Source organism: Dermochelys coriacea, chromosome 9, assembly GCF_009764565.3.
Source record: "Dermochelys coriacea isolate rDerCor1 chromosome 9, rDerCor1.pri.v4, whole genome shotgun sequence".
NCBI lineage: Eukaryota > Metazoa > Chordata > Testudines > Dermochelyidae > Dermochelys > Dermochelys coriacea.
Window position 1 is genome coordinate 7,651,381 of NC_050076.1, and position 25,123 is coordinate 7,676,503.

Consider the following 25,123-nt stretch of genomic DNA (forward strand, 5'->3'; position numbering starts at 1 on the left):
AGGCTGTGCCTCCCAAAACAGCCTGGCCTGGCCCTGCCCATGCTCCTCCCCCAGACCCCTTCTGCAGTACTTCCTTGGCCCAGGCTGGCTGAGGCTGGGTGCAGTGGCCCGCTGCTGGGACTCGGGAGGCGGGGCCACACTGCCTGCCCTGTGTTTAGGGCGCTGGAACCATGCCATCTGGCTCTCTGGTGCTGGAGGCGCTGGGACCGCACCACCCGCCTGGGGCTGGGGGCACTCGGGTGGCCCGGGGCAGGGAGGGCTGGGGCCATGGTGGGGGTGCTCTGGGCTCCTGCCGGGAGGGGGGCAGAAGTGGAGCGGGAGGGGCAGGGCTGAAGGGGAGGCGCTAGAAGCTAGCCTCCCCCGAGGGCTGGTTCACCAGCTGCCCATGTTGTGGCCCCTGCTGAGATTGAGAGGTTGGGTCATTTGTTCTAGCTGTGTACTTAGGCCCACTGTCCCAAGATGCAAATGGACCTGTTACCTGGCTGCAGTAATGTGCATTTGTGGCAGCGTCGGGGGGGGGGAGGGGAGAAGAGCGCTGGGCATAGCGGATCCAGGGGACTTTGGCCACAGGGAATCAGGGGGTTCCGGTGTTGGGTGGGGGGGCTGTGTAGCATGGCATGGGCCAACCCCCGAGGGGAAGGGTCACGCTGGCAGCACAGGGCCAGGCAGGCCATTGTGCGTCTGGCAACTGCCGGTTTGTAAATAGTGCCCTCACACAGGGCTGGGCGGAATGGGGCTGCCCCTGCCATGCCATGCCCCATTGCCCCTGGCTGTGCCTCGCGCTGGAGACTGACCCTCCTGCACCATGCTCCATTGCCCCCATGGGGGGGCCCTCAAATATGTTTGGTGCCAGGCCAACAGAAGGTTAATCCTGCCCTGGACATGACACGCTACAAATGGGGCAGGTCGTGTCTCTTCACCCGCAACCCATTAGCTATTCTGGGGGACCAGAGCTCAAAGCCCTTTTTTATTTCTGTTACACAATGGCTTGTTTGTTGCTAGACAGACAGGCAGGATAGCACTTTCCTCCTGCTACCAAAAGTAAAAAGGATTTAGACCACATGTTACTAATGAAATATTTGGGGATTTTAGTTGTTATTAATAAATTAGATGGTGATCTTGGCTTGCAGTTGCACCGAGTATTGGGACTGCTGTATGTGGAGTAATGTGCAGCTCAAAAACTTGTCTCGTTCGCCAGCAGAAGTCAGTCCAATAAAATATATTATCTCACCCACCTTGTCTCTCTGAGAGGAAGTCAGGCCAAACCTTTCAAGAGCAGCCATGGGCTTGGGGTACCTCCTTTGTGGTTAGAACTGTGTGAAAAACTAATTTTTTTGGTTTGATGGCAGAACTAGGGGGGAAAAATAATCAAAAACAAAATTTTGTTTCAGGGCAACCTGAAATGAAAATGTTGTGAACTTTTAGACAAGCTGAAATGTCCAAAAAAAAAAAAAAGGGTTTTGTTTCATGTTGACTAAAGAAACGTTTTATATCAATTTTGAGAGAGATTTTACATTTTATCAGAAATAGAATTGAGGGAATTGCCAAAGCAAAACACCTTTACAGAATGAAAAGTCAAAAGATTTCCTTTTTGAAATGCCAAACAAACTATTTTGACATTCCTGATTTTTTTTCTTCTTACCAAAACAATTAGCTGACCGAGACCCAAATCTGCATTTTGCAATGGAAAAAGAGTTTGCATGAAAAATTTTGCCCAGCTCTCCTTGAGCTGTCTTGGGTCGCATATCTTGGAGCATCCCTGAGCGTCTACAGCTCCCATGACTTCTGCTGATTTTGGGTTCTCAGTGCTTCTGAAAAAACTCGGTCCTAGGTATGTCAAGCTGGGCTCTCAAAATCTGAGACAGCCCAAATCCATGGCTGCTTTTGAACTCTTTGGCCTTGGATTCCTGAGAGAGGCACAATAAACTATATTGCTGGTGGGGAAAGAAGACAGAGTAGAGGGGATAAGAGTTCAGGGAGTGACCACATCTACTAGGACATGTGTGAGAAGAATTTCTGGAAAGGCTGGGTCGTAGAATCATAGGGTTAGAAGGGACCACCAGGGTCAGTGATTTTCAAGGATGAAGAGTGGAAAAAACCTCCACATATGTTTTTACCTTTAAAAAAATTGCAAAGAAAAATATTTGTAACAGCTCCAGCACATGGACGCTGTATGATGGAAGCCTGACATCTGCCAGGGAGAGAGGCACATCTGTGACCGAGGGACTTCCAGCGAGCTGGGGAAAGCAGGTCACACCTGTCAAAGTAATAAGGGCTTCAAATGTGTGGTCTTAGCACATGTCCCGGTTTTTGCAACATGCTCTCTTAACAATCTGCCAATGGTCTTTTGATGCTGGACATGCCTCTGCAGCTTGGCACTGGTAGAGGCAGGACTGCTTCTCTGAGCGTGCGTGGGGAAAGAGGCAGGACTTCCCTAGAACCCTGCTGTCTTCCAATCCCAGGAAAATGCCCTGGCAGCTGGGCTATGAGGTATTCAGGGACAGGTTTCTCTCAGTGGTTCATGTTGAAGCCGTTCCACTGAGTATGAATTTCAATTGTCAGTGGGACAGAGAGTGAGATGACTGTGGCCCAGTGGTTAGAGCACTTACCTGGTTTGTGTGAGACTCCCAGCTTCAAATCCCTGCTCTGGAGCAGGGTCTTGCACCCAGGTCTTTCAGCCTTCGCAGGTGAGCGATCAAACTGCTAGACACGGATGGTCTCGCAATCTCTTCTTTGGAAGCTGTTCCACTTCAGATAAAAGACTCGTCATTGGACCCGCAAGTGAAAAGGACGCTCAGCTGATGGTTAGGCCACACCCCTAAGACATGGAGGGGGGGTCTCAAGTCCCTGCTCCAACAACTATTTATTTACACAAAGTAGAACAGCATTGACGGGAGAGATTGAAAGACCCCCCCTCCCATCCCAGGATGCTCCATAGCCCAGGACATGCTCCTGAGAGGGGCAGGGATGTGCCAAGTTCAAATCCTTGTGCCACATTGGGTGGAAGGGGGAATTGAACCCAGGTTTCACACATCCCAGCTGAGAGCTCTGACCCTGGGGCTAAAGATTATAAAGGGGTTACTGGCACATCACTACTTCTTCCCCCCTGTTTTCTGTATACCTCCTAAGTCCTCTCCCCCAACTCCCCAATGGTGTTGTCCAAAACTACACTGAATTTGTATCAAATTCACAAATCGTTCCAGGTTGACTGAAATGGCATATATCCCCAGATAAGCGATTTGTTCCCCACATTTTGCCCAGCTCTAGCAGGCAGCTGAAAACCAATAGAGTTGGCAGTTTTTGAACCTCTGGGCTTTGGCAGCACCAGGACAATGGGTTAGCGTGTGGCAGATTGAAACCATATTCCAACCACACACGCTAGGCTCCAGTTCTCCAGGAAACCGACGCTGTGCGGTGCCGTAGCGGACAGCAGCAGCCAGAGGGAGCTGGGCCCGGCTCCCTGATCCTCTGCCTCCCTGCTCTGATGGAAGTTAGAGTAGCTGTGACCTACTCTAACTTTTACTGCTCAATATGGAAATTGCGCCAGTCAAGGCTTGGGCACCTGCCCCCTCTCCGTTCTCCTCACCCCATTACACTGGTAGGGGAAGGGCAGCTGACGAAGACTGTCCCTGCCAGTATCATGCCTATGGAGATTCCCTCTCAGCAGGGGGAATTCTCCAGGGACAGGCTCCAGCCAACCCCTTGTGTGGCAATTAGGGCCTAGATAACAATTAGCCAGCTAAAACTCAGCCTGGATAACAGAGGCCATATGTTCCTCTTTTCCCTTCTGGTTCTTGCCTTCTGTCCTCTTGACTGCTGCCCTTCTCTCCAACTTCTGGTCAGCTCTCATCTCACAGCTGCGAGGGATCAAACTCCCTGTCGTAATGCCCCCTGTCCTCAGAGCTTCTCCTTGCTTGGGTTCTTGCCCATGTGCCCCCACATCACCCTCCAAGCTCTGTTTCCGTGCCCCTCTCTGGGCTGGCTCCCCAGCTCCAGTACTGAGCCTTCCCCAGACATCTGTTCTCCTACAGATATGGGGCTCAGGGCCCCTTTACAGACATCTCTCTGTCTTTCCTCCCATCAGACCAAGCTCTTTCCCCTTTTATGGGGGCCAGGTATCCACTAAGTTATCACCTGATGCCTCTCCCTCCCGGCACCTCTCGCTGAGAAGCAGCTAATTAATCAGGGTGTAGGTATAATCAATGTCACTAGCTACCTTTTAACCTTCTTTAGCCCATGATGGGATTTCACCCACCACACACCCCTGCTACGCTAATCTCATAATTAGGAGATTTTTAAAAACCCTACCAGCCTTGCATTACAATAGACTAACCCTCTCTCAATTCTTCTTCCCAGCAATCAGATTCCTGGTCCGCCATAAATAACGCCAGGTACCACAATTCTTTGTTTTATAGTTTGTTTACTTATGGAAATTCACTATGAGAAACACCCGCCTATTGAGTTTCCTGGTCATCTGTGACGTGCTGCGGCCTAGCGAGGAACGGCACAGATCTTATAGTGGTGCGGTTGTAATAGGCCCCCCAAAATACGCTCAGTGTTAATTTCAGTCACTCCCTCCGGCAGCCTGAACGTGAACGCCCTCAGCAGGCTGGTGAAGAAGATGAAGAGCTCAGTCCTTGCCAGGCGCTCCCCCAAACACACACGGTGCCCTAAAGGGGAAGAGAGGATGGGCAGTTAGTGAGTTAAGAAAAAAATACAACATTTCCCTTCTATTGCTTGTGTATCCTAAAAAGTGACAGCATGAGAAATTTCAGACTTGGCAGGATTCTAGTCCTCAGTGAGGAAGGAAAAATAAGATCTGCTTAAAAGCAAAATCATGTTTTACCTGTGAAGTCAAAGTTCTGAGGCTAGGCCTGCATATGTGCATCTGAGAATTTGCATTTCTCAGGTAATTAGCATTAGGAATCATTCTTCACATGACTATTCCCAAAAGGATGGAGGGGGCCATTTGCATGATTCACAGATTTCTTAGTGCAGTAGAACTTGGCTAATTTGCACTAATGACTGAGAAATCCATTGCTTATTAAGGAATTTTGCAAATTAATAAGCAAGCAAACACTTAAAATCTATTACAAAATTGATTTAGACAACTTCCATTCCATTTTCATGTCTATACAAAATGCAAAAAACCTATCTGGCTTCAAGACTGAGCTTGATAAGTTTATGGAGAGGATGGTGTGACAGGACCACCTACAATGGCCTGTGACCCATCAGCGACTGCCTGTAGCAAAAATCCCCAATGGCTGGAGACGAGACACTAGATGGGGAGGGCTCTGAGTTACTACAGAGAATTCTTTCCCATGTGTCTGGCTGATGGGTCTTGCCCACATGCTTAAGGTCTAACTGATCGCCATATTTGGGGTTGGGAAGGAATTTTCCTCCAGGGCAGATTGAAGAGGCCCTGGAGGTTTTTCGCCTTCCTCTGTAGCATGGGGCATAGGTGATATGAGGGAGGCTTCTCTGCTCCTTGAAGTCTTTAAACCATGATTTGAGGACTTCAATAGCTCAGACATAGGTGAGGTTTTTCGTAGAAGTGGGTGGGTGAGATTCTGTGGCCTGTGCTGTGCAGGAGGTCGGACTAGATGATCAGAATGGTCCCTTCTGACCTTAGTATCTATGAATCTATGATCGCCATATTTGGGTTCTGGAAGGAATTTCTCACTAGGTCAGAGTGGCAGAGACACTGGTAGTTTTTCACCCTCCTCTGCAGAATGGAGCATGGTTCACTTCCAAGTTTAAACTAGTGCAAATTTGAATTTTCTGTAACTTGAAGTCTTTAAACCATGATTTGAGGACTTCAGTAACTCAGCCAGAGGTTAAGGGTCTATTATTGCAGTGTGTGGGTGAGGTTCTGTGGCCTGCAATGTACAGGAGATCAGACTAGATGATCAGGATGGTCCCTTCAAGTCTATGAGTCTATACAGCGCTTCCCATTAAAAGTCAACATTTGAATTTTGAAGTATAGGGGAAAACCCTGTGGTATCTCAGATGTCATACTGTGGCAACTAGCTGTAAATGTTGTCATTTTAATGATGGCCAGCATGCTGTGATTTTTGTACAAATAATGAAATTGTGTAGTAGAAGAACCCACCCATGGCATTGTGCAAATAAATCTTTGCTGAGAAGCGAGGGGAGTTTGCCATTCTAAGTGCAAATGATAAAGCATGCACATAAGCAAGGTTTAACTGTAAATCTCTATGAATTCTGCATTCACAATCTACCCCATGAAAAATGGTTTAGCTGTCAGTGCATTTACCCGCTGAGAATGGTAAGAATGCTTCTCTGCTCATGAAGTTTCCATCCTTATCCAGGAAGTGAGTCGGGTTGAACTGGTGAGGTGTCTCCCACTGCTCAGGATCAGACAAGACGGAACATATATTTGGCAAGATGACAGTGCCCTGCAAGGAAGAAGGATCTGACTTAGTTCTCACCCTCACTCCCTCAGAGAGGTGGTTAAAGAGATAGTTTTCAGTTCTCATGTACTGCAGTGCATGGCATGTCCCCTGGGGAGAAATCTGTCTCATTGGAGTAAACTGGGAGACTACTGGATGGTATATTTTTATTTCTATTCATCATTTCTGAGCCATCTGCTGGCAGGATGGAGCCCAAAAGAAGAGGCAGTTTCCCAGAATTCTCCCTGCTTTAATACGGATTCCTTAATAGAAGAAAAATGTTAATGCTTCATATTTTAAATGTGTCAGATTCACTAAGTAGTATTTTTATGTCGAAGCTGCAAAGCCAGTGAGAGGTTTAAAGGGGCTGATAGAGCATTTGCAAATTTGGGGTAGTGTGACATATCGAGAAAGAGACACAGCACCTAATTATCCACTTTCTTGCACTTTGTATCACGTTACCGGGACGTGTACAAAGTGGCTGTACTCTGCTGTCTCACTTTGCCCTAGTGCTGATGACTTCAGAGGGTGCAAGGAGAAACAGACATGTTATATATCTGGAAACACGAATGAGTTGCATTCCTAGTACATTTGACCCCTTTGATGGGAGAGGAGGGTATAAGCATGGAGAATGTCTCTATACCTTTGGGACAGGTAATCCCAAGAGTGTTGTGTCCTTCGCACATTGTCTGGGGACTCCAACCGGGGCAATGCAACTGTAGCGCTGGATCTCATGAATCACAGCATTGGTATACGGCAGGTTCTTCCGATCCTCATAGCAGATTACTTGGGAAGGACCCAACACACCATCCAGCTCCTTCTGGACCTTCTCTGAGGAGACACATTCAGCTTGATGCAAATAGAAGGACACGTATTTGGGCAGTGAGTGCGTGCCCAGGGATGTGTGCATATTCTGGGGCTCTGTCACTTCCCTGCAGGATTCTCTTAAGCTTGAAGGAGGAATTACTCCTTTAATGCTGGTTAACTGCAGTGGGTGATGGGAAGCCATACCAAGGGAATAGCTACGCTGGTGATTCCTACATCTTTATCTCTAAGGGGGACCTGCACTTTCCCAACAGACTCACAGATGCCAGTTGAAACTCAGTATCAGGGCCAAATTCAGCCCTGGAGCACAGCTTTCCCTTTCTTTGCAGTGAGAGGGTGCCGGAGGCAAGGTGCAGCAGAAGCATCCCAAAGTGCCTGGAAAGTTTCTTCTCACTTCAGTCTCCAGACAAAACTCCTGTTTGTCTGATGCACCTAGGGGCTCACTAGCAGCCTGATGAAAATCCTCCCCCCAGCACTGGAAGCCCCATGGGCTCAGAGAAATGGAACTGGTACCCACTAGGGGGGAATTGGGCTCCAATAGACTGTTCAGGAGTTAGCCAGGCCCAGAACAATGTCAGATTCATAGTTTTACAGCAGGCCTAGTATATTCTTCACAGTTCCTTAACCTGAAAGTGGCCAAATAGCTTGAGCACAAACCTTCCAAGGCAAAAGGGAACCACCTGCAGGGATTGGAATAAGCCTAGAAAATGTTAATGCAAGGAAAAAACACTATCAGTGAGCAGCAAACTGGTTCTCCCTAGGGCAGCAGGCTTGTATCTTTATATATGAGCCTGGGAGCAGCTGCCCTGCTTTCCAGGCTTAAATAGCCATCCCTGTTTTGTGAGGGAAAACTGGGTGTGACCCTAAGAACTCCTCAGTTCCAACAGGTAAAGGGGGTTGCAAGACTATCCTGATCTTGGACTGTACATTCTGGTTCCCCAAAGAACAGAGCCCCCACCCCAGCTGGAGTCCTCACCCCCTGCACCCCAACCCTCTGTCCCAGTCTGAGCCCTCTCCTGCACCCTGAACCCCTCAACCCAACCCCACCTCACTCCAGAGCCCGCACGCCCACCGCACTCCAACCCTTTGCTGCAGCCCTGAGCCCCCTCCCACACTCCAAACCCCCACCCCCGCCATGCATCACCTCCATATTGGTGCACGTAACAAAATTCATTCCGCACATGCGTGGAAAAAATTAGAGGGAACATTGGTCATGGGAGGTCTGAAGCAAAAGCCAGGGTCACGCTGGTCATGCTATCGCTGTGAAATGTCTGTGCACATACTGAGGGCATGTCTACACTGGAAACATAAGTCAACCTATGTTAGGTCAATTTATAACCACCACAGTCATTGAAATTGACAGCCAATGCAAGGAACGCTGTGTCTACACGGACACTGCGTCACCCTAACTCCACGGACATAAGCCCTGCACCTCTCCTGGAGGTGGAGTTATGATGTCGGTGTAGGTGGGCGCTTACACAGGTGGGAGCCAGGCTGTAGTGTAGGCACTGACATAATTAGGTCAAAGTAAGCTGCCTTATGCCGAGACCATGCCTGAGTAAGTGTGTGTGTGTGAGCTGAAAATATGGTCCTGAAGTCTGTATCAAAGCAGAGCTGACAAATAGGTTTGGTGCCTTACAAAAGGTGTATATTCACCTGTATCTCTAAGCCAGTGGTCCCCAAACTTTTGAGGGTCACACCCCCTACCCCTGTGTGTGCCCCACCCCCAGCCCCGGGGCTGGGGAGGACGTGGACAGGAGGGGACAGAGGGTGGGGCCGCAGCTCCCGGGGCAGGGGAGGATGTGGAAAGGAGTGAGGGGGCAGAGGCTGGGGGCAGGTCTGGGGTAGGGAGAAGGGCCGGGGCTGGGAATGGCACTGTGGCCGGGCGCGGGGCTGGGAGCTGGGGCTGGAGGCGAAGCAGAGCTGGGAGTGGAGTGGTGCTGGGTGGTGCTCCCTCCCCAACCCCTGTGCGGGGTGACCTGGGGCCTCCACTCCTCCCCAAATATTCCTCACCCCCTAAGAGTGCGCGCCCCACAGTTTGGAAACCTCTGCTCTAAGCATTGTAAGCCAACACAATGGAAGCCGCATTTACATACAAAGTCATCAGGGGGATGTGAAATCAACAAGAAGGCAGAACACTGGAGAATAAGCTAGGGTGGGTTATTGTGACCCTAAGAATAGACAATGAGTGGGGGATATAAAGAGAAGACAAGGAAGACACACCTTTACCCTCCACCTAGGAAGTAATTGGTCAGTGTGGTTACATTTCTGAAAACAGGATCACAACCAACCTTGGCTGAAATGCTGCAAAAGACCTTTGGGGTGAGATAAACTTCTTCAGCCAGAAGCTTGGCCTGGTAAACTAAATTTAGTCTCTAGGAAGTGTGTTCTGATGTTGTTTTGTATGCAACCTTTGTGTCCATTACCTGTATTCACGCTCTCTTGAACCGCGAATCTTTGATAATACACTGATGGTTGTTTTCACTAGAAATGCAGCTCAGTGTTGTGGTGTGATACAAGGAGCAGATCCTGAGTCGAATCAAACAAGCTGGTGTGTATGTTGTGTCTTTGGGGACAGCAGCCCTGGTATTTCCGAGTGTTCAGTGGATAAGGGGCTGGATGCTACAGGGGAACCCTTCAGAGGGGCTGCAGGAGTGGGGTGCACCTCTGATTAGCCTGCAAGGCAAAGGAAGGGCTGACCTGCCCCAGAGGAGGTTGTTGGGATGGCTAACAGGCTGGTGGGGTCAGGTAGCTGACACTCAGCTGAGTGCAAACAAGCCTGTCCCTTTCTGGAGGCAGGAGGGTAACCAGGAAATTCACAGTCCTGGGTACCCCGAGAACTGTCACATTGTGATGTAGGGAACCATGGCCACGAGGGTGGGCTCCAGAGTGTCTGTACCTGCCATTACAGACCCAAGGCTGTAGACCCGCTCAGTCGGAAGGCACATGCCTTCAGTACTGGGGGATGGGTGTCAAGAAGGTAAATTCTTCATAGCACTTCCCACCAGCATCACCTCAGTCTGGCCTGGGTTCAGCTCCAGCCAGCTGTTCTCCAGCCAGATGCTGATTTCAGTGAGGGCCCTGAGAAATCTGGGACATGGTGCTGTTTATATTTGATACGACACAAGGGGGGGGGCGGGCGCTGAAGAGAGCTCTGCTCAATGCCTCATGGAGGAGAAACACAAAAAGCCCTTTGTTCATGAACTGGGCAAGAGCAACTGAGTTTTAAGTGTTGATGGTAACATTGCAACCCACAGGGGTAAGAGTTCTGTAATAACATGCATGATGTTCTGGTAATGAGACCTGCCTACCATACCATCTCTGCTACCAGAGCACTGCTGAGGCGTGAAGAGGGGCTGTTGGACTCACACAGCACAAAGTGGTCTTATAAGTGGTCTTACTGAACCCTAAGTCCAGGTATGCGGGGCCTGGACTTGTGGACTTGGTGTTTCTAAATGCGTGATCATCCGCACTGCACTGTAAACCTGGGTTTACAATTGCTGGACTTAGGCTCATGGCCATGCTAACGCAACCAGACTGCACTGCGCAGACCTTCTGACTCAGGTCTGCGGCTTGAACTGCCTCCACCCCACCAAACGACAGGGCTTGGACCTGAGTTACAACAGGACTCCGGCTCTGACATCCCCCTGGCCAGGTTCGAGGACCCGGGCTCTGGGTGCTTGCTGACCTGAGTCAGACTGATCTGTATATGGGCAGAAGTGGGGTTTGGGTCAAACCTGCGTCAGAACCCAGGCTTAGTGTGCAGTGTAGACAGACTCACAGTGACTGGAGGTGGCCAGTAGAATATTCCACCTGTGTAGGGCAACATCACTGGGCAGATAGCTGACCGAGGCGGCAGAGCCGCCACCCATGCCACCCACATCTCAGCATCCGGAGAGGGAAGGGGCAGATCAGGGGCGGGGTGAAGGCAGGGCAGGGAGAGGAAGAAGCATGGACGAGCAGAGCTCCACTAGGCCTGATTTTCTGCTGATGTAAGGTCCCGGAGTTGCTCCTGTGAAGCTCTAACTTTCACCCCGGTGGGCTAGGTGGCTGATGACCAGGAAGCACCTATCAGGTCCCTGCAGGCTGCAGTCCCTCCTCTCCACTGAAACTGAGCTCTGCTTGAGTGGGATGGAAATCCCATCCCAGTGCATTTAGAGTGTGAATCATGAGGTTTGTGGCTTAGCAAAGGGTGAATCAGGAAGGTTCTGCTGTGGAAAGAAAACTTCCCACTGGTGAGATCTGTTAGCCTGTGGCCAGTCTCCCAAAGGAAGTGGTGGAAGTCCCATTGCCCGAGACATTTAAAGCAGGTGGATGAACAATCCCGCAGTAGAGTTGGATTGGGGAAGGGGTGGCCTAGGCATCTCTATGAGCCTTTTTCACTTCTAATGTCTGCCATTCGATGACTGTAGGACCAGAAATCTTACCGCTTTGCTGGCTGCGGCTCAGCTGATTCAGCAGCCGCCAATGGTCAGTTTTAGAACGAACATTTGTCTAATAAAAACGGGCAGAACCGGGTAATTTTCCACATACATGCAGACTCGCATCCATGGTGTGTGTTCCCGTCTCCCTCTCACTCACCTTGGATGTGCGGATGAAGCACCAGGCTGATCAGTGTCCAGCGCAGGGTCGTGGCTGTACTCTCTGTACCAGCTATGAAGAGGTCCAGGATAGTCTGAATCAGGTTACCTTCATCAAATGTAGAGGTGGGGTCATCTTTGCACTGCAGGGGACAGAGGGATAAATTAGGACACGGGAGCAGGGACGTGATAAAGAGCAGAACTTGCTCATTCCTTTGACTCCCTGCCATTTGCAAGGTCTTTTTAGTATTTCTGATTTCAGAAAATCACAAAACAGAAATGTTTTTTCTGATGCCCTCCAGGTTCTTGATTTTGTTACTTCCCGTCACCGCCTTCAATTCCAATTCTGTGCTGTGCTGCTTTGCAACACCCTTCTGAGACACCGCTTGGCCTGTGCCCTTTGGTCAAGGGATCCCTCTTCCTTATCGCTGGGTTTCTAGGAAGCTGCTGAGCTGCAGTTGACACTGAGCTATCCTTTACCCTCTACCTGCCCAGGCTGGAGCCCTATAGATTTCTGACTGTGCCACTCTTCCACCCAGCCACACACCTGATCCCATCACAAGAAGCTTTTCCACTTTAGTCTGCAGAGGTTTGTGCTAGAAGGGTGGAATGGAGTTGTAGAGGCATTATAGTCACATACGGCGCAGAAACATACTTTGACCATCTGTGCCAGGTAGAAGTCAATGAAATCCTGTGGCTCATCTGGTATCCCACTCTCCTCGTGGCGTCTGATCTCTTCCTTTACAAAAGAATGCAGAAACCCATAGTAGGACAGCATCTTCTTGTGAGGTCCTGGGAGGTGGTCCATGAGCCAGGGGAAAGTATTGTGCAGCTGTAGGAGAGACACAAAGAAGCTGCTTTCATTCTTTGCAATTAACACATTCCTGGTGGAGCTCTCCAGAGACGAAAATGCCCAGTGTGGGGAATTTTGCTATTGGATCAATTGTTTTGAAGGACACATTTTCAGCATCATGTATGGGGCTTCAGCCTAGACACGTATGGTTAAAACTCTTTAGAAAGCTAGTCCTAGTGTCCAGAAAGATATTTGGATACAGACCAACACGGAGAGAGAGAGAGAGAGAGAGAGAGAGATGCTCCAAGTTCCCCTTGTGATGTTTGCTTCTTCTGGGCTTAGAATCATGGAACAGATGGAAAGTAAAGGTCTACTGAGCTAAAGAGTTCAAAGACACTGGTGTTTTGACACTGTATCACAGATATCAGAGGGTAGCTGTGTTAGTCTGTATCCACAAAAACAACGAGGAGTCTGGGGGCACCTTACAGACTAACAAATTTATTTGGGCATAACCCTTCGTGGGTAAAAAACCCACATCTCCAGATGCATCTGAAGAAGTGGGTTTTTTATTCACGAAAGCTTATGCCCAAATAAATTTTTTAGTCTTTAAGGTGCCACCGGACTCCTCATTGTTTTTTTGTATCAGAGATTTTCAACCTGTGGTCTACCTCTGCTGCTGAGTTCCTAGGTGATGCTGGGCAAGTCATGTAGCCCAACATGTTAACAGGTGGCCACTGGATTTTCATTTTCTAGGTATCCAAATTAAGATACCAGGGGTCTGATTTGCAGAAGATCTGAGCACTCACAGCTGCAACTGAAGTCAATGGAGCTCTGCTCTGAACATCTGAAGTGCTCTACAATGCTAAATACTCTGAAAAATCAGTCCCTGGGCTTCTCTGATTGGGCCCCCAAATTTAGTTGATCATGGTGGCAATTTTTGCTTTTTTTCTCCACTGTGAAGATAAATTCATTAATGTTCATAAAGCGCTAAGATTCTACCATGAAAGCACCACAGAAAAGTCCAGGAGGAAATGAATAATTCTGTATTAGAGCAGGGTTTGAGTGGTGTGCACGGACCCACACACTGCATGAGGATGATAAAAAGAAACATTGCATAGTGGCTCGTTCCATGAGCATTGTTCATCCTGTGTGCTAAATGAGACAGGGGTCTCATGAAAAAATTGGAAGTGATCGTGTAATTAAAGATGGTATCATAATGTATATTCACAAGGGGGACCAAATTAAGATTGCATGGACAACCTTAATTCTGGCATATCCTAACGTTGGAGTGCTTGACAGTGCAAACTTAACATGCTTTTAACATAGGAGGGGTTTTTTGGATGTAATTATTATTTAAAGTATATATTGTGGCAGCACTTAGAAGCCAGCAAAATCAGGGCCCTGTTTTGGCAGGAGCTGTACAAATGTATAGTAAATGACGATTCCCACTCAAAAAAGATCTTACAATCTAAAAGACAACAGGTGAAGGAGACACACAAGTTGGCTAGGGTCAGAATGAAGGAGATAGGGTAACAAAAACAACAGGAAGTGTACAATTCGGAGCCAGGCAGGAGCAGTAATTACAACTCACCACCTGCCTCACAGTTGTCAGGCTGCGGTTTTCTGTATGTTTTTTCAGGAGTGGTTTGAAAGAGGATACAGTGGTGGATACAGATGCTGAATGGTAGCCTTCCTACTCATAGGGGCCAGTCTAGGAGACAGCTTGTGGGAGGAATATGCTGGCTAGGTAGGAAAGAGCTAACTTGTGGAAGTCTCTGAAGGGAAGGACAAGTAGCTTGTGTTTGTTATGGTGGTAGAGGGGTCGCCAATGGAAGGACTTAAAGGTGGGGGTGGCAGAGCAACAAACCCAAGGAGAGGAAGGAAGGGGTGAAGTGGGCAGGCTGAGGATTGAGCCCCCCACCCATGGTGCTTGCAGAATAGGGGAAGCTGCCACTGCTGATGTGCAACCTGCTTCTCCTAGCCTACAGCCTCCTTGCCTGCCTCCTTGTCTCCAGTGCCAGTGAGCTGTGTCTATGTGGGGTGAGGCGGGAGCACCTCCTAACTATAGTACTGGACTGGACTGTATGGCAAAAAGAAAAAATGTCCCTGGAACCTAGCCCCCCCATTTACATTCATTCTCATGGGGAAATTGGATTTGCTTATCATCGTTTCACTTAAAGTTGCCTTTTTCAGGAACAGAACTACAACGTTAAGTGAGGAGTTCCTGTACGACATCTTCTATTTAGGGAGGGGCCTAGCACGCATTTGGGGAGGGGGGGCAAAAGAAATACATCGACAAATTGGGAATGCACTCTTTCGCTGAGGGTGCCGACAAATATGAGCACAAAGGCGTTGGCTTTAAGCAGCTGCTGGAAGGTCTCATCATCAGCGGAGAAGCGATGTCCCAAAACCACAGCGCAAATGACATTTGAAAGAGCTTGGCTGAAGAAGACACACGGGTCCAAGGGCTGTCCTGCAAACACAGTTATTAACATTAATGTTGCCTGCTACTGTGTCTCCCCCTCCTGGCATGAGAAGGAGCCTGGGATCTAGCAGGTCTTTTCAGTTGTGAACGTTTCTGAGCCTGTGATTCTGGTATCCAGCATCATTCACTAATAAACATTTAAAAGAAGCAATCAAAGAAAACTCAAGCTGGTTACAAACCAACTCGCTGCGGAAGGTTCAGTGTGTTAAAGGGACCCTGCCCAGCTCTGCAGCAGTCCAGGCAGTAGCAGATCATCACTGGAAACTTTGTGACGAGAGCAGAGCTCCTGCCCAGTAACGCCCCTCACATGCCAGCAGGTTCTCTTGTCCCAGGCTGTGAGAGAGATTGCTGGGCACATCGCTGACGGCTGCTTTTTCCTCCCAGCCCCAGAATTCCCACGAAACTCACTGGGCCAGATTCTCTCCGGTGGCTGAAGTCTGCTTGGTGCAGCAGATAGGAGTGGGGAGGGGCTTCAGGAAGCTGGTTACAGCTTTTGGATTCTCTGCTTGGCTCTCTCTCTAAACTATTCCAGCAGGGCAAAGGAAGCAGAGCAAGGCTGTGAATATACCCCATTTTTTTGTAATGAGCTATGGGATAGTTTGACTATATGTCGATCCATTGCATGTGTCACCAAGTTGCTATGCTCTCTCCCCAATCATTACAGTCACTGGCATCTATTTTACATTCACTTCTACGACCCCTTTCACTCTAGCTACGGAGCCAGTAATGGTACCAACACAGCACTGGGTCTTATTTGTTGATGATCTCACTTAGCAGTGGGCTAAGACTTTGGGGCTACTTCTGTCCTAATATATAACATATGTCCACAGAACCTGAGTGACTTCACTCATGTTGCACAGGATGTGATGGCAGGGTGGAATTTGGGCCTATGGGCTTGATCCTGGAGAGAGCAGGGGCTTTGCAAAACTGAGGCCTGGATGAAGGCTAGCTGGCTGACTCTTACCCCAGACAAGATCCTAGGAATGATGATTAGATACAATGGTGATAGGGTGCATTAGAAATGCAATGAATTAGCTATGTAGACAAGCTGGTTGATTGGGGAAAACAGAGGGGATAGTGGAGTTGATATCTGCCCCTTTGATAGAAGGGTGCTAAGAGGGGGCTCAGGCTTGGGTTCTGCTGGATTCCCTGCTGTTTTTGGATGCTATAAAAGCAATAGCCAAGAGTGTATTTTTACCTATGTCTGGAAAGGAGCTTGTGATTTTCCTCCCATTTTTGGCCCTTGACACAGTTATTAATTTTTATTCACACTAAAACCAGCCACCCGTTTTTTTGTTATTCTATTACTCCAGGTGCCTTTGACATCATATCAGAAGAAACAACTAAAACCAGCGGCAATGCCCATGAAACACTCAGGCCCCAGCCTGACAAAGTCAAAAGGGGCGTACTGTGCCAAAGTCCCATCCCCTACAGCCAATAACCCCCATCAGGCTCCTCCCTCCCCAAACACTCAGAAACGTTCACAACTGAACAAAACAAACAAAAAGGATGAAGGTTGGTCAACAATACCAAGCTATTTCCAGGGTGGAAACCAATTCCAGAACTGAGGGCCTCTCCTGGAGTACGATGTAACTGTACCCCTTCCCGTAAATCGAGGGTACGCCAACTCACATGGACACTGCTGACCGTAACAGTGGCAACATGGAACAGGGAGGGAGGTAGTCTATGAAGTTTGCAGATCCCAGGCTTTGTAGGTCAAAGCCAACACCTTAAATTCTACCCAGAGGCCAGCAGGCCCCCCCGCCCCCAGTGCGGATCACCAAACTCTGGTGTCTAGAACTATGGGCAACAGACACCAGGTATTCAAGTCTGGAGATGTCTCTCCCATTGTTATCTCGCCTTGTGGACCCCTCTCGCTCCAGGAACCGCAGCCTTCTCTTCGTGACGCACCCTTCCGGCCAGGTCACTACGTGTGTTAAATGGACCCTGCCCATCTCTGCAGCTCTCCCCATCTGGATGGGTATCAAAGTCCCACCACACTAAATGGCAGCCTTCCCTTCACTGCTCTGACTGTGCCACTCCTCCAGTGACTGGCCAGGGAACCTGGGCCCGCCCTCTACTCCGGGTTCCCACTCAGGGGCCCTCTACTCAGCAGCCAAGCTCTGCACTCCTGTTCCTTGCTGCTTTTCCCCCGAGCCTTCTCCTACCTTCCTGGCTTCCCCCACTCTGGGTTTGTCAGAGCTCCCAACTCCGTCCTCCCAGGGAGTATCTGGGAACTACCCTCTATAATCCCAACCCACCTCCCTGCAATCCCTTTTCCACTCTCAGCTCCTGGGCTCTATACAGGCTCCTCCTGTTTCTGCCCAGCTGAGCCTTGTCTAATCAATTCCCTGCTCCGTGGCTCCTCCTGCAGATGTAGCCTGGGCAGCTAATTGACCTACCTGGCCACCTTAACCCCTTCCAGGGCTTGTGTGGGGCAGATGCCCCATCACACCAAGCCTTTGCTGCCTCAGGAATGGCTCACTCAAATGCACTCCACGGGGGTGGGGGGCTGCATCTGAAGACAGTGCAGAAATGTCAGCTTGTGCAGAACACAACTGAGTGCTTACTTGGTGGTGATGCCTACAGGAAACACACCCCGCTCCACAGCCAAAACCAGTTCCAGTTCATTTCTGGAGGCAATTCAAGGTGTTGGTTTTGACATATAAAGCCCTTGTGGTTTGTTTGCTGGCTACCTTAGCAACCTGCTTCTGACAATTGAGATGGGGAATATTAACCCAAGTGCCTTGTCTAATATTAAATCTTCTGGGGCTTGGAAACCAAGTGACCTCCAGGAAGAGGCCTCTCCTCTGGAATTCACTCTTCCCGTGGGTCTGACAGATCTCATGCCGGAAAATATTAATATCTTCATCAATGATTTATATATTGGCATAGAGAGTATACTTATGAAGTTTGTTGATGATACGAAGCTGGGAGAGGTTGCAAGTGCTTTGAAAGATAGGATTAAAATTCAAAATGATCTGGACAAACTGAGGAAATGATCTGAAGTAAATAGGGTGAAATTCAATAAGGACAAATGTAAAGTACTCCACTTAGGAAGGAACAATCAGTTGCACAAATACAAAATGGGAAATGACGGCCTAGGAAGGAATACTGTGGAAAGGGATCTGGGGCTCATAGTGGATTCAAGCTAAATATGAGTCAACTGTGTAACACTTGCAAAAAAAGCAAACATCATTCTGGGATGTATTAGCAGGAGTGTTGTAAGCAAGACAGGAGAAGTAATTCTTCTGTTCTACTCCATGCTGATTAGGCCTCAACTGGAGTGTTGTGTCCAGTTCTGGGTGCCACATTTCAGGAAAGATGTGGACAAATTGGAAAAAGGCAACAAAAATGATTAAAGGTCTAGAAAACATGACCTATGAGGGAAGATTGAAAAAATTGGGTTTGTTTAGTCTGGAGAAAAGAAGACTGAGGGGGGACATGAGAACAGTCCTCAAGTATGTAAAAAGTTGTTACAAGGAGGAGGGAAAAAAATTATTTTTCTTAACCTCTGAGGCTGAGCTGTAGCTCACGAAAGCTTATGCTCAAATAAATTTGTTAGTCTCTAAGGTGCCACAAGTACTCCTTTTCTTTTTGCGAATACAGACTAACACGGCTGCTACTCTGAAACCTGAGGTTAGGACAAAAAGCAATGGGCTTAAATTGCAGCAAGGGCAGTTTAGGTTGGACATTAGGAAACACTTCCTAACTATCCGGGTGTTTAAGCCCTGGAATAAATTGCCTAGGAAGGCTGTGGAATCTCCATCACTGGAGATCTTTAAGAGCAAGTTAGACAAACCCCTGTCAGGGATGTTCTAGACCAGGAGTGGGCAACCTTTCAGAAGTGGTGAGCCGAGTCTTCATTTATTCACTTTAATTTAAGGTTTTGCGTGCCAGTAATACATTTTAACGTTTTTTAGGTCTCTTTCTATAAGGCTATATATTATATAACTAAACTATTGTCATTTGTAAAGTAAACAAGGTTTTCAAAATGTTTAAGAAACTTCATTTAAAATTAAATTAAAATGCTGATCTTGTGCCGCTGGCCCGCTCAGCCCGTTGCCAGCCTGGGGTTCCGTTCACTGAGGCCGGCAGCAGGCTGAGTGAGGCCTGCGGCCGGGACCCCGGCTGGCAAGGAGCTGGGCAGCCAGAACCCCAGACCGGCAGTGGGCTGAGCGGGGCTGGCAGCCGGGACCCCAGACCAGGGTGGGCTGAGCGGCTCAGCCCACTGCCAGTCTGGGGTTCCGTCCACCAGCTCCTGCCAGCCCGGGTCCCGGCTGCCAGCCCCGCTCAGCCCACTGCCAGTCTGGGGTCCCAGCCCTGCCCACATAGAGTGGGTACCTACCTTCTGCCTGATTCTAGCCCATTCTCTTCCTCTCTCTCTGCACTGAGCTGAGGGTGGGAGTGCACTGAGCACAGGGCTGGGGGTGAAGGAGCAGGCTGGGGGTTGGGGTGTAGGGTCTGGCCAGGAGCTAGAATGAGGGAGGGGGCTCAGGGTTGGGGCAGGAGGTTTGGGTGTGGAGTGCTTACCTGGGCAGCTCCCATTTGGTGTGAGGGGTACAGGTAGGAATGTGGGAGGGGGGGTGCAGGAGCTCCTGTTTGGTGCTCAGGGTGGGGGTGAGAATGTGGGGGGTGCAAGAGTCAGGGAATTGGGTGTTGGGAGGCTGGGTATGTGTCAGGGCAGAGGGCTGGGGGCATGTGAGGGGGTGTAGGAATCAGGGCATGGGGTGTGGGGGGGCTGGGTATGTGTGGGGGGTGCTGGAGTGAAGGCTGGGGTTGTGGGAGGGTGCAGGGGTCAGAGTAGAGGGTTGGATGTGTGTAAGGGGTACCAGAATCAGGGCAGAGTGCTGGGGGGGTGTGGGGGGGTGCAGGGGTCAGGGCAGAGGGCTGGGAGTGTGCGTGGGGGGATGCAGGGGGCTGAGGTGTGTGGAGGGTTGTATGGGTCAGTGCAGAGGACTGGGAGTGTGGGCTAGGGTCATGGGGGTGGTCCCAGCTCCCTTCCCAGAGCAGCTCACGGTAGGGGGCTGGAGGGGATATGCCCTGATTCCACCCCCCGTCCCCCACCTCTTCTCTGCCTCCTCCCCAGAGCAGCGAGCGCACTGCGGCTCCGCTTCTCCCCCTCCCTCGCAAGGGCCGTCAGCTGATGGGCGGCAGGAAGGGAGCAGAGGAGAGGCAGGAACGCAGCACGCTGCGGGAAGAGGCCGGGGAGGGGGAACTTGCCTTCCCTGCAGCAGCAGCCGGCAGGACCAAGCTTCTTCACACTACCCCGTGGGGGGGCGGAGAAGAGTGGGCCGGGGGGGGGGAGATTTTTAAAGGCTCGCTGCTGCCTGCCGGGGTCCCAGCCTGGGTTCGGCAGCAGGCTGAGCGGGGCTGGCAGCTGGGACCTGGCAGGCAGCAGCGTGCCATTAAAAATCGGCTCATGTGCCATCTTTGGCACGCGTGCTATAGGTTGCCGACCCCTGGTCTAGATAATACTTAGTCCTGTCTCAATGCAGGGGACTAGACTAAACAACCTCTCAAGGTCTCTTCCAGTCCTATGATTTTATGATTCTATGAAAATAAGGTTATGGTAAGTGAAAAGGCCCAGCTATGCTGGTAATGATGTACCTCTCTCATTCATAAAGCACTCCACCAGGTGATGGGCCTCCTCTTGGATTCGGTGCTCCAGGCCTTTCTTGCCCAGCCCCAGGTTCCGCAGGGTCATCAGCCCAAAGCGTCTCTGCTGCTTCCAGGTGTGACCGCTTGTCATAATAATCCCTGAGGCCATTGAGAATCCGTTATTTATATAAAACAAAATCATTCACTGAGTACGAGTTCAACTTAAAATATATTTTCTAACAGGAGAGAGAAATCCAGAAGAATGAGCGCATTGTTCGTTGCTTTATCTGGGGCCTCAGGCATGAATGAATTGTGGCAACTCCAGAAAACTCCCTGATATGGAGGGTTTTGTTGCTTTTTTTAGGTGAAACAGAAAGCAGGACTTCAAACATGCCGGATACAGTTTTCATAATTCACACATCACCTGAAAATATGAGGATAATTTCACAGCTGGGGATGCACACAGAGATGTGGGGTGAGGTCGGTTTCAATGCAGGGCATGGATAAAAGAGCATTTTTTTGAATGACAGTGCAGGACTATGAGTTGAAACCCAGCAGGTAGGAAGATTTTGGCCAGGTTTCAAAAGCCTTCACACTGTGTGAATGACCAAAAACTAGCATTGTGTCAAAATTATGTCCAGTGGGATACTGAGTGATGCCCAGGCTCTGCGTTGAAAGCCTGTTAATGATAGTGACGTTCACAGGACAGCAAAGAACTAATGATTCTCAAAGTTATTTGGATGCCAAACTCCCATTGATTTTGAGGATCTGGGCCCAAGAGACAATGAATGGTTCAAACAAGCTCCTTAACGCTCAGGATTTTACCCTTCAGTCCCATTCAGTGGCTGCTTGCCCCATTACTCATCACCTGACCAGCTATTCATGTAGCTATTTTTGCAGTCTGGAGATGCGGCACCATGGAGAAGATGGCTATGAAATAATGGAACAGCCACACTTACAGTGGGCACCCCAGGGTTTTGTACGATGTCTGTGGAAAGAGAACGTTACCCTTTTCATTGGCCTTTTCATTGAAGAAAGGCTTTGTTGGCCGGCCAGAAACATCTTCAGGGTTGGTGGTTAGACCGTCTTTCACTGCTTGGAATCCATGCAATACAATCACAGGGCTCTGTCCCAACCACAAGGTGAAGATCTTCCCATGAATCTGTGCCAACTAGAGACATGATCAGTGTCAGCAAAGCATGGCTGAAAAATTGTGTACAACAAATTGTGACTCAAAAACCTCTTAATGCCAACTGGTAAGCGTGTTATAGGAATGTCTTGATTCTGGTATGGATAGGCACTGACTTTCATTTTTCTGGGTGGGTGCTCCACCCTGAGGCCCTGCCCCAACCCGCCACTTCGCCCAAGGCCCTGCTCTGCCACTTCCCACCCCTGCTCTGCCCCCTCTCCCCAGTGCCTCCTGGCCACTACCAAACAGCTGATTGACAGAAGGCCACCGCATAGCTGATCTATGGGTGGCTGGGGAGCAGCTGCTATTTGTTCCTGAAGGCGCTCCAGTCCCAGAGCACCCATGGAGTTGGCACCTATGCTGGTATATACATTTTGGTTCACCCAAGAACGTCTTGTGAGGTCTTACATGAAATCTGGCATCACACTGGTTTTATTACTATCAGTGTGAAATGTATGTACAGATATTATGTAATGAACTATGGAGATACAAACTGAAAATATGTTCTTAAGTCTGTATGAAAGTATTAGTTACCAGCAGAGGTGAAAAACAGGCTTTTCTGTCAGAGTTGTTAATTCACCTAACTTGGTGTCAGGATCTAAATTAAACACAGTGGCTATCCATTTCCATACAAAGCCAATGATTAGGAAAGAGATGTGAAATCAACAGGAAAGGAGTACACAAGAAAAAACTAGCCATGGGGGAGTTGTCCTGTCTATGAGTAAAGACAGTGAACTTTGGGGGTACTTCTACAAGGCAAAGAAGACACCTCAGCCTTCACTGAGGAAGACAGTGCTTTTTATTTAATGAAATAGAGGTCTCAGCCAGTCTTGTTTGAAAATGCTGAAGAGAACATTAGGCAACTGCTTTAGACAGGACCTATTAGTTAAGTTTAGTCTCTAGAAATGATTTTGTCTGGTTTCCAGTATTCTTACTTACTATTACTTGAATCTCTGATGATAAACTTATTGTTTTCACTATAAATATATCTCAGTGCTATAATGTTAAGCAAAGTGCTGGTCCAGAGTTGAATCTCACAAGATGGCATGTTCTGTTCATTTGGGCATAGCAGACATGGTAATTCTGTGAATATTCAGCAGATAAGGGGCTAGATACTACCTGGAACACTCCCAGTATTTGGATTTGTGCCTGTCGCTATCTGTATGGAGAGAATGAGGTCTGCAGAGACTTGGAAGGCAGTGCTTGTGTTGCTAGAAGCTGTTGGTTTCAGGGAACTGAGCCACTGCAAGCACAGTCAAGACTTATTCATGCTAAGGGTGGGTAGTGGTGAGGTTTCTCACAATCCTGGGTCCTCTTTGGGAACACCATACAAACCAGTGTCCCAGCTCTCTTCAGGGATGCCACCTCAGGGGCTCTGTGATAGAGATGTGCCTGGCTCTGTAAAATCTTTCACAATGCCATGGTGCAAGAAATGATGAAGACAGAACATAGGAATTGGGTCAGACCCAGGGTTCATTTAGTGAAGCATCTTGTCTCTGACAAAGACCAGCACCAGAGGCTTCAGGGAAAGATGCAAGAAGTACCAAAGTGGACAGTTGTGCCTGCCAATAGGGGAAGGCTTTTCCCTAACCCTCCTCAGCTAGAAGTTGGTTTATTCCCTGAAGCATATTGGATTTATGACCATTTCAAAGATAGGGTGGACAGCGCCTGAGGTCAGGGGAAGGATCAGAAAAGACTTATACGATGCAGCCATTCTGGCCATGTCTGCGCTAGAAAAAGCTGTGTTTTTTGCCAGAAAGCTAAGGCATAAAATACTGGTGTGGACTAGGCAAGGGTAGTTTTACCTCAATTTAGCTGGTCGAGGGGAATCTAGGATGCTGGGAGCCTAAAGTGAGACTCTAAATACACATTCAGACACCTAACTAAAAGGAGCTTGATATTCCCAGGGTCCTCACACCTGCATGTCCCACTGACAACAGTGAGGTTTGTGGGTGCTCAGACCTCCCAGAAGGCCTTTCATTTAGGCATTTAAATGCAGATTTAGGAGCTCAACTTTAGGTTCCCAGGACTGAAACGTTTGGCCTTAGGTTTTACATCTTGTGTGATCATTTCCCGCGCTCTGAAAGTCGCTCTCTTCACGTGAGATGATTTTTTTTGTCAAGTCCTATATACTCAGTTGCCATTAAATCTTGTGCTCAGCAGGATTCATGTCACTGTCACACCTTGCATGCTAACCGGAAATGAAATGTATGACCCTGAAGTATTTGCATAAGTCTAGACGCTGGATAAAATTTCCTGAGCATGAAAAATATCTTATTCCACTGATAGCAGCATTTGGGCTGCTGTGGGCTCATGCTAGGCGTGGTGGGTGTGCCTATGCAAACAAGATCAGCCCCTGAAGTTCTTTTCCACAACTCACCACAATTCATCACAAGATGTCAGGGCAGAGCTCATCCTGACCCTGCTTACATTAATAACCGAGAAAATGACTGAAATTTATTTATCCAATTGAGGTTTAAAACTCCACACCAAACATCTCCCATCAGGGGGCTCCAGGTGCCTGTCACATAAATGAAATACACAATATATAAAAGGAGTGTTACAAAACCAAAAATCAATGGACGTTTCCTCTCCCGTACCTTCACCAGCAGCAATCCTCAGTTAGTGGAGCTAACACAGTCTGAAAGCCCAGTCCAGTCCAGTTGAACAGATGGGCTTTGCTGTGTCCCCAGAAGATCAACAAACTTGGGCAGATTTCAGACCAAGAAAGGAGCACGTCCCAAAGGTTGAGGCCCATCAGACAACGGTCTGCTAGCATCCCCTGCCTCTGCTGATCTCAGCTGCTGCCTGGGGAGAGTCTGAAAAGTAAGTTAATCAAGTATATGAAAATAAATAATTACCTTCTCGAGAGTCTCAGGATGAAGTTTAAATCCCAACAGCCACAAGTTCCCGATGAAGGGGAGGGGAGTTGGTCCAGGGGGAAGCCGCCTGCCTACCCATTGCAGTTTCAGAAACTGCGCAATCAAGAGAAATGCAACCAGAGCCACAAAAAACTCACTGATCCCCAACATCCTCTTGCCGCTGCCTTTATCGTCCGGCTCTGGGCAAATCTGCTGGAGCTCTCAGGCTGAGCTCTCACTTTGCTGGAGTCTTAACAGTTCCCAGAGAGCTTTCAACCCTCCTATGAGCCCCACTTCCTGTTTTGTTTCTCTTCTTTCAGACCCACCATCACACTGGAGTCTGGAGATATGCCAGGCTCAAGTTAATCTGAGCAGA

At 48.9% G+C, this 25,123-nt stretch overlaps 1 protein-coding gene across 4 annotated transcripts; it reads right to left on the bottom strand.

Annotated features, from left to right (window-relative positions):
* Positions 1 to 4,403: 4,403 nt before the first annotated feature.
* LOC119861065 (cytochrome P450 2J2-like) lies at positions 4,404 to 25,123 on the bottom strand. 4 transcript variants are annotated; one of them, XM_043491946.1, is made up of 10 exons: positions 24,906 to 25,120; positions 24,487 to 24,694; positions 21,706 to 21,868; positions 20,707 to 20,856; positions 14,924 to 15,084; positions 12,474 to 12,650; positions 11,820 to 11,961; positions 7,057 to 7,262; positions 6,278 to 6,419; positions 4,404 to 4,670 (listed from the first exon to the last, which is right to left on the bottom strand). In XM_043491946.1, the coding sequence occupies exons 4-10, from the start codon at positions 20,846 to 20,848 to the stop codon at positions 4,492 to 4,494; spliced, it is 1,149 nt and encodes a 382-aa protein (XP_043347881.1). In that variant the 5' UTR covers positions 20,849 to 20,856; positions 21,706 to 21,868; positions 24,487 to 24,694; positions 24,906 to 25,120; the 3' UTR covers positions 4,404 to 4,491. The 4 variants fall into 4 exon arrangements, with proteins under 4 accessions (XP_043347881.1, XP_043347880.1, XP_038271459.1 ...); XM_043491945.1 differs by having other exon boundaries at positions 24,487 to 24,705; XM_038415531.2 differs by lacking the exon at positions 24,487 to 24,694 and having other exon boundaries at positions 24,748 to 25,123.